This window comes from Myotis lucifugus, unplaced genomic scaffold (genome assembly GCF_000147115.1).
Source record: "Myotis lucifugus unplaced genomic scaffold, Myoluc2.0 scaffold_0, whole genome shotgun sequence".
NCBI lineage: Eukaryota > Metazoa > Chordata > Mammalia > Chiroptera > Vespertilionidae > Myotis > Myotis lucifugus.
Genome location: NW_005871048.1, coordinates 49033731 through 49047368, shown reverse-complemented (window position 1 = coordinate 49047368; position 13638 = coordinate 49033731). Strand labels below are relative to the sequence as shown.

The 13638-nt window shown below is 55.1% G+C and overlaps 1 protein-coding gene across 2 annotated transcripts in view; it reads right to left on the bottom strand.

The window, feature by feature from the left end:
- Positions 1–215: 215 nt before the first annotated feature.
- AHRR (aryl-hydrocarbon receptor repressor) overlaps positions 216–13638 on the bottom strand; it is a 70311-nt gene continuing 56888 nt past the window's right edge. For both annotated transcript variants that reach the window (XM_023751812.1, XM_006081438.3), the window contains exons 6-11: positions 10725–10854; positions 9256–9389; positions 7103–7302; positions 3724–3785; positions 3112–3253; positions 216–2325 (exon numbers count right to left, since the gene is read on the bottom strand). In XM_023751812.1, the coding sequence (XP_023607580.1) occupies positions 1311–2325; positions 3112–3253; positions 3724–3785; positions 7103–7302; positions 9256–9389; positions 10725–10854 (1683 nt within the window). In that variant the 3' untranslated portion in view covers positions 216–1310. The remainder of the gene's footprint in view (positions 2326–3111; positions 3254–3723; positions 3786–7102; positions 7303–9255; positions 9390–10724; positions 10855–13638) is intronic.

Below are 13638 nucleotides of genomic sequence, written 5' to 3'. Positions count from 1 at the left end.
GTCCTAGCCGAAACCGGTTTGGCTCAGTGGATAGAGCGTCGGCCTGCGGACTGAAAGGTCCCAGGTTCGATTCCGGTCAAGGGCATGTACCTTGGTTGTGGGCACATCCCCAGTAGGAGATGTGCAGGAAGCAGCTGATTGATGTTTCTCTCTCATCGATGTTTCTAACTCTCTATCTCTCTCCCTTCCTCTCTGTAAAAAATCAATGAAATATATTTTTTTTTCAAAAAAGATAGGTGTCCTTGTCCTGAACAGGCAGGGCCACGGGCAGACCCCAGATCCGGGGCCTCCCTGCTGTGGCCTCCTCCTGCCTGCTGGCTTTCAGACCCCGATGGGATGCCCTAGGTTCCCCTGGAACTTTGCCATCGGCTACAAGCCATCTCTGGGTGGGGACTGAGGGTCACCTTCACTTTTGGACTTACGCTTTGTATCCAAATTTCCTGCAATCAGAACGTATTACCCTTCCAATGAAAGAAGTTACCTGCCTGGCATTTCTCTAACAACTCTTCGTGGGATGGTGATTGGAGTCCTCATTTGAAAAACTGTGGACAGTCAGCAAGACAACGGGACAATGCACTCTCCTGTTTCTTTTCTCCACGTTTTCAACTTCTCTCTACCTCCAAACCCAGACTCCGGGAACTCTAGGTTACATGCCGCACCAAGAGACAGGTGAGCGTAAACCATCTTCAGAGGCCTATTCAAAGCCCCAGAGAGACTTCTAGAAGGAACTGGACATCACCCCGTGAATCTCCACTCCAGTTTGGCCTCCAACTCCATGCGGGTCGCAGAGCACATGCCATAGGACCTGATGCTTCCAGTGCCTTCTGCCTGGAACTCCCTAGATTCCTGCCAGGAATGGGGCATGGTCACCTGCCGCTGAGCGAGTTCCAGCCCCAAGGGCCTGTCTGGCTGCACTCTGAACGGATGGGGAGCTGGAGGCAGGTGTGGGGCCGCAGGGAACGTCACAGCTTTCATGCCCCGGGGACTGCCAGTCAGACCCGAGCCTGCTGCCACCTCCCGAGCCTGGAGTAAGCCCCACCTGGCCCACATGCCTCACTGTGGCCGGTTCCTGAAAAACTTAGCCCCTCGGAGAGAAATACTGTCATACTTGAACAGACTTAAGACCACTTTGCATTTAAGAACTTTGGTGATATTTTACAAAACACAGAACACACTCTCCATCTGCACCAGATAACAGAGGACTGAACCTGTGCCACTTGCAGAGCGCCCCTGAAGAGGGGCTCTGGCCTGCACCTGCCATCCCAGCTGACAATCGGAGGGGGGCAGATGCCACTGAACAAACGCCCGGCTTATGGCAGAAAAGAGCACTCGGAGGCTTTGGGCGGCACCAGTGTCGCCAAGGCACTTTTGGGGAGCATCCTGGGCGCCCCATCCTGGCTGTGAGCGGCCCATGGGGGTGAGTCCAAGGGCTCAAGTTTGATCATGGGTGCGGTCCCTGGAGCTCTGCAGTCACAGCCCAGAGTGGGGGGCCGGTGGCCCCGCACACAGAGGCAGGGGGGAGGCTCTGGCTCAGGAGGGCCGTGCCCACGCTCCAGGCAGACAAAGTGTGCGGGGTGGAAGGGGGCCAGCTCCCTGCCAGGCCTGGGGGGAGCCCCCAGCATGCCAGGCCCCAGGTGTGGGGCATACAGGTGGTGCTTGGAGTCTGGCTCTGTTTTCAGGTGCATCCTGGTAGGGAAAGTGACCAGCTGTCTCTTAGCCACGTCGCTGGCTCCCAGCCACACCTGGCTGGGCGACACAGAGTAGCCATCTGCTGCATCCTCGGACCCAGAGTCACTTTCCATCTTGATGGGCACGTTAAGTGACAACATGGGGTTGCACGGGGCCTCCGGGGGCATGGGCACACCTGGCAACTTGATGTCCTGGGCGGCATAGCCCCCCACTGTGAGGCACTGCACTCCCGGCTGAGGGACCTGGTTCTCCAGGCTCCCCAGGGGGAAGGGGCCGCTGGCGGGAGAGTGGACCGGGCCCTGCTCGCCATCCTGCAAGGCTCTGCTCGGCCGGCTGGCATAGGCACTGGGGGCCTGGTGAGCGCCAGGGGAATTCCGGAAGGCAGGGACGGTGCCCGGGGCGCTGGGGTAGGGCACGCAGGAGCCCCGGGAGGTGGCATGCACAGGGAACGGGTCACTCCTGCCAGGCTCCAGCTTTGGCTTGGGGCCGTCCTGACCGTGTTGGCCTGCCGTCCAGCTCAGTTGCCTTGTGGGTCCTGGCGTCTCGAAGCAGCAGTCGTAAGCGTGTGCTTCCCTCCTCCTCCTGACCCCGGAGCCGCCGCTGGGCACCCTCCCATGCTCCTCACCTCCCCAGTCCCTGTGGAGAGACGGCCATCAGACAGCAGGGCCGAGAGAGGGAGGGCTCTAAATTAGGGTGGCACTGACGGACTGTGAGGGCCACTCTACGCCCTCACTACCCTGCGGCTCTCAACCCTGCAGCCCATGAGCCAGTGTTAGCACCCCCCCCCTTCCTGTGCAAGACCCTCCCACCGCCAGGGCGCCAGGGGGGACTCTGAGGCTGGGGTGGGATGGGGTAGGGTGGGGGAGGGGTGCAGGGAGCAGCATCTCCATGAGGCACCGGCCACGTGTGAAGTAGCTACTAACGCTGGGAGAGGGGGTTCTGGGTGGTTTCTGGGTGCCAGGTCCTGTCATGTACATTGCACGGTGTGGCATCACCTGTGGTGATGGGAGGTGGTGCTGGGAGGGCGAGGTGGTCCTGCGACCACACAGCAGTGCAGGCCTCCAAGAGGAGAGCCGTGTCAGGGAAGGGGTGGGGGCTGGGGGGGCTGCAGAGGGTTTCCACGCAAAGGGGAGGGCAGAGGACGAGGCAGCCACCCAGGGTCCAGCTCCAGGCGAGGGTGGCCCAAAGGTCCTACAGCCCCCACGGAAGTCCTGTCCCCGTCTCCAGCCAGTCCCCAGGCGTGTAATGACGACTTACAGGGCGAGAAGCATGTCTGGGACATGTCTGTGTTCCGTGTGTATCTGCATGTTCAACTAAGGGCAAGGTTTAGCCATCATGGTCAAGGCCACCAGTCGCTCTTTTCTTTCTTGACACCCGGCTGTGACTGCGGGAGGTGCTGGGCTGGGCAGAGGCACCACTTACCCGGCGGCCCCCTCGGGGTACAGGACGAGGTCGGGGCCACCTCGCAGGCACAGGCACGTGGCCCTGGCGGGAACCCGGGCCCAGCGGCAGGCGTCCATCTGTGCCCTGAACACAGAAATGCCGTTTTCTCCACTGTTTCTTCCTGTCGGGATGCAGAGAAGGGAACGGCGTCAGGGGTGCCCTGGCAGCACCTGGGCCCGAAGGGCGGCTTTGCTCTCTGTGGACACGGCTCCTGGAGCCCCTCAGAGCTGCGCAGACCCGCGCCCCCGGGAACTGGCCGTCGCCCAGCCCCGGGAGTGGGGGGAGCCCTCCAAGGGACACTGACACCTTTTACCCATTTAAAAAAAGTGACGGTTTCCCAGCCAGCATGGCTCAGTGGTTGAGCATCGACCTAAGAACCAGGAAGTCACGGTTCAATTCCTGGTCAGGGCACATGCCCAGGTGGTAGGCTTGGTCCCCAGTGTGGGATGTGCAGGAGGCAGCCGATCAATGATTCTCTCTCATCATTGATGTTTCTATCTCTCTCTCTCTCCCTCTCCCTTCCTCTCTGAAATCAATAAAAACATATTTAAAAAAAATAAAAAGGGTAACATAGTGATCTTTTAAAAGTACCTGCTAAGTAATTGGGTTTCCCGTGCAATTCTGGTACACACAGACTCCTGGTGGCTTTTGCTCTGCAGAGAACAGATAATAGCAAAATAATATGCAGATGACATGTGCTGACGGTGGAAGTTAAAAACATGACAGGCATTACAGTTATGGCTAGGAGGGGGAGACACTTTTTAACTTGACTCATACTTTTTAACTTTGTATAGATATTAAAGTCTTTCTCAGCGAGAGATTTGCTAAAAATTCCAATTCATGTCACTGTTCAGGCCAATAAAGGCCTAATGGATTTGCTTCAGAAAGTAGACCTGCACACTGGATGATTTTTCAGTGCCTTTACTGTATTCTGGATGGCCAGAGTGAAAATACAGTAAATTCTTGTCATTTACACTAGTTACGCTCTACACCAGAGGTGGGGAACCTTTCTCTGCCAAGGGCCATTTAGATATTTATAACATCATTCATGGGCCACACAAAATTATTAACTTAAACATTAGCCTGCTCTATTTGGTCAAACATTTAATTACCTCACCCCTAATGCCTTGGCTGGGCCCGACCAAATGATGTTTCGGGCCTCATACAGCCTGTGGGCTGGACGTTCCCTACCCCTGCTCTACACAGCCACCGTGAACTACTAAATTAGTGAACACTGAGCCATCGTCCCTGAGCACGCGCACACACACGTACACATACACGCACATGCACACGCATACACACACCCGTCACAGAGCTTAGGCAGAATCTTAAGCCTGAGGAAATGCATTCTGCTAGATTCTTTTTTAAAATTAATTTTCCCCCAAAAAAATACAGGTCCCTGGTGGGTGTGGCTCGGTGGATGAGCATTGACCTATGAACCAGGAGGTCCCAGCTTGATTCCTGGTCCGGGCACATGCCTGGGTTTTGGGCTCGACCCCTAATGGAAGGTGTGCAGGAGGCAACCCATCAATGATTCTCTTTCATCATTGATGTTGCTGTCTCTCTCTCCCTCTCCCTTCCTCTCTGAAATCAATAAACATATTTTTTTAAATAAAGAAAAATATAGGCTCAGAAGTGTTAAGTGACTTGCCCAAGGCCATCCCTCTAGCAGGGGCAGGAGTGGGATTCAAATCCAGTCCACCTGGCTGGCCCCAGAGCCAAAGCCTCCTGCCCTGCTGTCCCCTGCCCCACCTCTCCATCCCCTGGTCATCTCTGTAGAAGAACAGAGACGGGAGAACAGGGGTGAGAGGCAGAGGCTAAGAGCAGAGATAAGAGAACAGAGACAAGAGAAGGGAGAGGAGAGAGCAGAGGAAGAGGTGAAATGTCTCTCTCAGTAGGAACATGTTCATTGACGACTCAAATATCTGTCACTCTGTGCGTGACTATGAATGACTGCAAAGGCCCATGGGTATTGATTTTGGAGCACAAATAAGTGTTAGCAAGTAGATGGATTTACACATACAGAATCCATGTACAATCAGGCATGAAGGTGTGTCACAAACCTGTCAGGAAAGTTGTGAAGAACTTGAATAGCATCTGCAGGGACAACAAAACATTTCCAGAGCAGCCCCCAGGGCCTCTGATTCTCTGAGTTTGCACCTTCCACCATCTCTGAGCTCAGAGGGAAGCGAACATGACGCCTGAACTAAACCTTGGTTTAGGAATTCCATTCAGAGCAGCTGGAAATTCACAACCCAGGAAGCTCAAGGCAGTTGTTCTCTCCTTTCTTAGAATGTTGAACAGAACCAACATTCTCTGAGGGCCTCTGTCTTTCCCTATTCTGAGTTTTCATGAAATTCTATACAATATGATACCTAATAATGACTCAACTGGCATGTGTGCAACCCCATGCGTTCATAGCACCTGTGCAGCCAGCCTGCGCTTCCCCACATGGGCGCCAGGGGGCGGCAGAAGCCCAGCTTGCACACAGACCTCTAGGAGAGGATGGGAAGGGTAGAATTTTCCTCTCTTGTTTGTAGGGTTGGAAAAACATATGGAAAACAGAAAAGTCACTGTGCAGCTTCAATTATAATGATCAGGCCACAACAGCTTAAAAACACAGAAAACTGGAAGACAGTAAATGAAGATGGAAAATAATTCAGAGTATGAGTGTGTTAGTCCAGGTGGTAAGAAAGCAGGTGTGAGCCCTAACTGGTTTGGCTCAGTGGATACAGAGCCAGTCTGCGGACAGAAGGGTCCCAGGTTCAATTCCGGTCAAGAGCATGCACCTTGGTTGCTGGCACATCCCCAGTAGGAGGTGTGCAGGAGGCAGCTGATCAATGTTTCTAACTCTCTACCCCTCTTCCTTCCTCTCTGTAAAATCAATTAAAAATATTTTTAAAAAAGCAGGTGTGGACAGACTCATCCCCCACCAGGCACATTAAGTCCTTTGCAATGGGCTCTGCACAGTGGGTTGGTCTTTGGACAATAACCTTTGCCCTTCAGCACACCTTCCAGATTTAGCTTGCTTTATCACTTACACTTACAGTTGGTCTCATTGGCTATTCTGTTTTCTCTCTCTTGTGTGTCATGACATATTACACCTTTAAAAGTGAAAAGACATATGTATATGTCACTAAAAACCACTCCACAAAACTACTGTCTTAGCATACTGGCCCGTGTCAGGGGCCCGGAGGGCAGCCCCAGGCCCACGGCTGTGTTCCTGGAAGCCACCTTCAGTGCAGACGCGTGAGGCCAGCAGCAGCAAGATGGAGGCTCATGCCATGAAGGCAGTGGCTCCAGCTGCAGCCCTGAGGCAGACCACACCACAGAGCGTGGACATGAGAATGAGCATCTCGAGAAAGCAGAGCACACAGTGGGAGCGCTCCAATCACCGTGTCTGCTGTCAGATTTTCTAATCACCCTGCTGGTGGGGAGCGTCCAGCCCACGGGCCGTATAAGGCCAGCGAACTCATTCGGTCTGGCCCTGCCAAGGCATTAGGGTTGAGTTAATTAAATGTGTGACCAAATATAGTGGTTAACTTTTAAGTTGATAATTTTGTATGGCCTGCGAATGATGTTATAAATATTCAATGGCCTTTGGCAGAAAAAAGACTCCCCGCCCCTGATCTAAATGGTCATGGAAGACATCAGAGGTGAATCGTGGGTGCTGAGGAGGAGTGGACGCTCACACCCCCCAAAGGGACAGCTGTGCAGGTGGCCGTCGGGAATTGACGGGAATTGGAGGATTTAGGGACAAATGGTGGAGGCGGTGTTTGCTGCCACAGTTCACAAAAGCATTTCTATTTTTCTAATGGTTGCTCCCATAATGTGCTAGCTTAAAAAAACACCACATTTCTCTCTCTTCCTCGCTTTCTGAAGATGGAGAAAATGTAGAAAGAGCTACGTGTCAGGCACTCCGCTCTAAGCACCAGCGGCGGTGAGCGTGGCTGCCGAGGGGCTTACTCACTTCGTGTCCATTGCGGTGGAGCCGTCTGCCCTGTGCTTCGCCCGCAGAAACGCACCCTTCATTTTCATCTCTGCCACAGAAGGTAGGAGCACGGGCACCACGACGCAGAACAGCGAGAGCCGAGGGGACTGGGCTGTTCCCGACGGCGCCTTCCTCTTCTGGCCAAACAGGAATTTCAGTTTTCCTTGAAACTGCATCGTCTGATGTTTTAAGGACAGAAACATGTTCACAGAGCGATTAGCAACATGGTCAAAGCAGGTGGAAATGACGTTCCCAGGGATGGAAACACGGACGAGAACCTTATCCCCAGTCACCGAGGAGGCATGCACCAGCGTTTCTCCATGCCTGGCCTCCGTGGGACAGGAACTACCCCAAGGCCTCCGAGTGGTTCCCAGTGGCTCTGGAGTCTCTGTAACATCCTTTCACTGACAAGCATGTTCTCGTGTGTGCACTCACGGGTGTGTGGGTGTGCAAGCCAACCCTCACACGTGAGCGTGAAGGACACAGGGACCTGAGGGGAGGGTCTCCCAGACCCAGCAGCAGCTCTGCTTCCTCAGTGGTCAGGGTGGAGCAGAGAAGGAGGGGTATGGGGGGAGGGGAGCAAGAAACTGGGGAAACACCCCAGGAGGGACATGTGTAGGGGCCGTGACATCCGGAGAAGCAGGTAAATGCAAAGGAGGAACATTTGTTTCATTCTCTACTGTTCTAAAGTGACTGAATTTGTATTGTGCACAAATAATGTTTTTATTAAGACAGTTGTTAATGCAGAAACAAAACAACCAACCAACAGGAAAAGGTTAATGGAACCGCAGCCACTGGGCTGGTAGCGGCCTCTGCACTGAGCCCTGCCTGCAGAGACCATAGCCCAGGTGAGTGATGCCGAGGGTCTCGAGTCCTGAGGGGGTCTGGCCCTCAGCCCAGGGCCGCTGGGCAGCTCTGATGTGGGAGGTTTTGGTGTGCATTTCCCGAAGGTCTGGGGCTGGGATGGGGGTGGGGGTGTGCGGTGGCTCAAAGGGCTCTGAGCTGGAAAAGCTGGTGCAAAACAAGATCAGTGAGATGGGCACTGACATGGCCAGCCGGTAGGTAGCGCCCGAGGGCTGGTCTGCAGGGATGGTTCCCTCTTCCAGAGCCACTTAGAGGACGATCCACAGACACACCACCGTCCTCTGTCTGTCTTCCCTTCCTACATGCACGCTGAGCACCAGCTAGAAATCTCCAGCCCAGCCCAGCCCTGGACCAACACTCCGGGGCTTTGCCAAACACCAAACTCCAGGGGTTCGTGCCTCCCAGGGCCACAGCCCAGGTACGGAGATGGACCCTCGAGGGGCTTATAATCCAGGTGGGGACATGGACCCCAGGTAGGGGCCCAAAGTCCAGAAGGGGGAGACGAACTCCTCTTGGGCACGGGGCCAGGTGGGGCTGGGAGGGTGTGCAGTGGCCGGGGGCAGCAGTGTACACACCCAGGCAGGGCTGGAGACTGAGCCCCAGGGCCCTGCCCTGCAGCACTGATGGTGAAAGGCCCTGGGGTCAGAGGGTCTGGTGTTGAATTGCTGCCCAAGGATGGGGGTGCTGGGCCTCTAGGGAGGCTGTGACCCCGAGGAGAGTGTGGGCACTGGGCTGGGGAGGGGAAGCGACAGAGGTTCTGGAACACAGTCTGGGAGGTGGACAGAGGTGTGGCACGGGCCAGGGGTCCGCTCTGTTGTGCCCCCACGAGGACGTCTCCTCCCTTCCCTTCATCCCTTCAGTGAGAAGCTGGGAGAGGAAATGGTCACACATGAGAAGTGGGAGCACAGTATCTATTTGCAAGAGAAGAGGTTAAGCCAAAAGGCCTGGCAGGAACGTGGTCTCGGTTGGGTGCTTGTTGGGTGTCCTGGGAAAATCTTTGCAAATGAATTTGAAATAAAGGTACAACTAAACGTAAATTAAAACCCAGTACAGTGTGAGACCTACTGCAGAGTTTTAACACGTCACTGAGTCATCTCCTCTATGTGTAGCAGGTGTCTCAGGCTCACTCTCCTTCACCCACCTGTCATCCCTCAGTCCTGCTGAGAACCACATGCAGGTCACCCCCAGCCCCTCACTTCCCCCTCTGTTCCTTCTGCCACAGGACACAGGGCACCCAAACGTCACCGGAGCCCCCACCACTCACTCACCAGGAAGCCCGAGGTGCTGTCCAGCAGGCAGCGCACGCGGCAGACGAAGCAGCGCGTCAGGAAGGCCGAGTACTCGGTGGGGCCGGCGCCCCCCTCCTGGGCCCGGAGCAGCCTCCCCAGCATGATATCCTCTCCTGCCCAGGTGGGCGCAGGTGGGGGCGAGAGCCCGAAGGCCGTGACAGGGAAACGGAAAAAGCACGCTGATCAGCTGTGCGCTACCAGGCAGCTATCACCACGTAACACGCCCACCGTCTAGGGCGCAATTCACACGGTCCCTGACGTCCTGCCATCCCCTGTCCCCAAGACCCCACAGTGGCAGCTGCTCCCACAAATGTGCTCACAGTCCTTTGCCTTTAAAAACGTCACTTCGGCCCTTGCTGGGTGGCTCGGCTGGTTGGAGCATCATCCTATACACCAAAGGGTTTGCTTCCCAGTCAGGGCACATGCCTAGGCTGTGGGGTCTGATCCCCAGTTGGGGCCAGGACAGGAGCAACCGATCCATGCTTCTCTCTCCCTACCCCTTCCTCTCTCGCTGACAGGAGATTCGACTTTGAGTGGTGGGCATACTGTCCTACATACAGATTTTGTAAATTAGTAATCCACACATGTAACCTATGTGTTCATGTAGACTAATGTCACCCCAATAAAATCCTATATAATAAAAGGCCAAAAAAATCATCCACATTAAAAAAAATCAATAAAAACAAATGCTCTGGTGAGGATTGAGAAAACGAAACACGTCACTTCGGTACGACTGCGCGTGTGACACCACCGGCTGTTCAGCCTGTCCCTTTTGAGCTTGATGAAATGGGCTCGCGTGTCAGCACCTGGGCTTGCTTCCTTCACTCAGCATTATGAGGAAATTATGCTGTTGCGTGAGGCTGTGTTGGAAACTTTTCTTGAACCGTTTACAACTTCTGGGGAGACTGGGACTCACTCCCCCGTTCTGGGCCCCAGGGGGAGGCACCCTGTCTCCTCGTGCCCGGGTGCGCTTCCCCTGCGCGCCAGTCTGCCCTGCCACCTCCACAGGAGCTGGACGCCTGCCCAACGTGTCCTGAGTGGGCAGGGGCCTCGGTCTGGGTCGGGTGGGGCTTTGCCAGGAGGGGGTCCAGCCCGCAAGGGGCACATCTGTGAGCAGCCAACAATCTCTGGGGCCTTTCTTTTTTAAGTAAATCAAATGGGGCCAAAGGAATTTCCTGGAAGACCGCGCCCCTGGGGAAAGACAAGGACCGCAGCTTTTGGGGAGGGGTTCCCAGGCCCTGGCAGAGCCCAGAGAGGGGCAGAGACACCATCATGCTCAGGAGCCCCGGAGCCCTGTGGGCCGTCTGGAGGGGCAAGAGGAACTCGGGAGTGGTCTCTGGAAGAGGGGACGCTGCATCGATGTGAAGGGAAGGGGATGGAGGTCGGGGGCAGTCTCCTGGGCAGTCCACGTGTTGACAAGCCGGGCTCCCAGGCTCGGTGAGACCCACCTGTCTCCGAGCGCAGGGGCTGCCCACACACCACCTGGGGAGGGTCCATAGCCCAGTGGAGCTGCCGGCAGAAGTCCTGGCGGTCGTCCACGTGGATGTAGTCATAAATGTTCTGGTGCATCACGTCCGTCTGAAACATCAGAACAGGTACCCCAGCCTTACCCCAGGGGGTTTTTCACTCGGCTCCCAGTGAACAGGTACCCCAGGGTTTTCACACGGCCCCCAGTGAACAGGTACCCCAGGGGGTTTGCACACGGCCCCAGTGAACAGGTACCCCAGGGGGTTTGCACACGGCCCCCAGTGAACAGGTACCCCAGGGTTTTCACACGGCCCCCAGTGAACAGGTATCCCAGGGTTTTCACACGACCCCCAGTGAACAGGTACCCCAGCCTTACCCCAGGGGTTGTACACGGCCCCCAGTGAACAGGTACCCCAGGGGTTTTCACAAGGCCCCCAGCCCCCCCCCCCGTGAAGGGGTACCCCAGGGGGGTTTCACACGGCCCCCAGTGCTGACTATCTCACAAACACCTCATCCAACTCTCTGGAGCAAGCCCTATCTGTGAAGAGAAAGTCCACAGGAAAGACTGGAGTGTGGCCTCGAGGCCATTCCCTCCCTGGGAGGACGGGCCATGCCACCTGGAACACGGAGCCCCCCAATCTCCACCCGCCTGCCAGGCGGTGACTTCGGGGGCAGAGCGGGAGGCTCAGACCAAACGTCTTCTAGAGCCAAGATCCCACTTTTCTAAATTGGTTCCAACCCTCGGGGACTCAGGGAACTCATCAGCTGTGTGATTTGGGCACTTTGCAGCCAGAAGTTTATTAGGAAATCACCCCTGGGGGTGAGGTAGGAGCACCAGTGCCTCCTGGCCAGTGACTTCCTTCTTCCTGGCACCTCCAGGCCACGCCACCCCCTTCCAGGATGCCCCATGGATGCACCGTCCACAGCCGTCTCTCTGGTCCTCTGTCCTCCCTTTGCTCGGCACAGAGGCCGACCCTTGCGGCCCCAGATCCACACTGGGAAGCCACTGTCTGGGGCACAGAGGCCACAACCATGGGCCACGAAGACTGTGGCTACTGTCGGTGAAAACGTCCTCAAAGTCTGTTGATAAATGACGAGGGCCTGTACACATCTCCCACGACTTCTCCTACCTGTAACTCTGGCGAAGGCCGGCTGGGATGCCCCAAATGTCAAATAAGACATCCTCAGAGAGGCAGAGCAGGAATGTGGCTGTAACTCAAAGTTGGACTCCAACCTTTGTGCACCCCACAGTCCAAACAGACTGCTTTCACAGAGAGAAGGGGACACAGAGGTCAGAAGTGGTGCTGCCCTTGGTCAGTGTTGTCCAGGGTCAGGGGGTCTGGACATGAATGTGGGACCAACAGGCAGAGACCAGGTCCTGGTGGAAGGGGATGCACCTGCTGGCTCGCACCTCACCTGGCAGCTCCCACCTCACCCGGAGGTTCTTGTCTCACCTGGTGGCTTCCAGCTCACCTGATGGCTCTCACCTTACCTGGGGCTCTATGATGGCAAGTGCACTACCCACAGGGACGTTTTCCTAATACACTTGTGCGATTCCAGTGTAACATCTAGGCTGGAAAGTACCCATATCATAAATATACAGCGCGCTGAGTTCCCGTGTAACGAGCACCCAGTCAGCAAGCAGGACACCCACAGCGCCTTGTGGGCCTCTCCCCCTCTCCCTCCCGGGGGCGGTCACGCTGGCCTGCACGTAGGTGGAGCGCTGTGTGCTGTGCTCCTTGGTGCCTGTCCATTCACCCACGTGTGTGCGTGTCGCAGTTTTCACCCCCATCGTTGTGTGAGTTTTGCTGCATGGGTACCCCACCTCTGGCTAATCCCCTCTCCTGCTGGCGGACACTCGGGCTGTACCCTGTCTGGGCCCGTTGGCGTGACGCGGCTGCGTCTCTGAGAGCACACCCAGGAGTGGAATTACTCGGGCATGGTAGCCAAAGTTCAGCTTCAGGAGATGATGCCAAACAGCTTTTCAAAGTGAGTGCACAAGTCACGCCCTCGTTGTGGCGAGTGCAAGAGTCCAGTTGCTTTTCATTCTCGCCGACGTTCGGCACTTCAGCCCTTCTCGTTTGAGCCTCTGTGGCAAATGTGTCATGGTTTCTTAGTGTGGTTTCAATTTGCACATCATGAAATCTAAGGAAATGGAGCATCTCACAGATTTATTGGTCTTTAGATGTGACTGTGTGTGTACACGTGTTATGTGTGTGCGTGCGTGTTGCCCATTTGTGTCTTTTTCTCCATTTTCCATGGAGCCATCGTGCTGACTTGTCAGCGTTCTCTGTCTGTTCTGGTCACGAGGACTTTGTTGGGCGTGTTCCATTGCAAACATCTCCACTCCCTGGCCTGCCTTCCCGCTCTCTTAATGGATCTAACACAGTTGAATTCATCAATCTTTCCTCAGGAATGGGGTTTTGTCCTAAGGAATCTTTCCTTATAGATCTCCTACTTCTGCTCTGTTATCTCCTAGAAACTTCTACCATCCACCTAATATGTATTATGTACAGTGTGAGGCAAGAATCAAGATTCGTTTTCCTGCCAGTAGATCCCGTTTACCCAGCTCCATTTATTGACCATTTCCCCACCATCGGCAGGACTACCTTTATCATTTGTGCATATCCGTCTCCTCTGACGGCCAGTTCCCCTGTGGGTCCATTTGTCTGTCCCTGCACTGAGGCCATACTATCTTAACTGCTGAGTTTAGTAGGAAGTCTTGTGTCCAGAATCATAGGTCCCCCTGAGTCCCTCCCACTCCTTTAACCTGCTCAGATCACCTTAGCTTTCTGCACCTCCAATTAGCTTGCCAATTTCCAGAAGAGCTGCTCAGTTTTTGTGGTAATGTCATTAATTCTATAACTTGATCTGACATCTTTATGATAATACGAG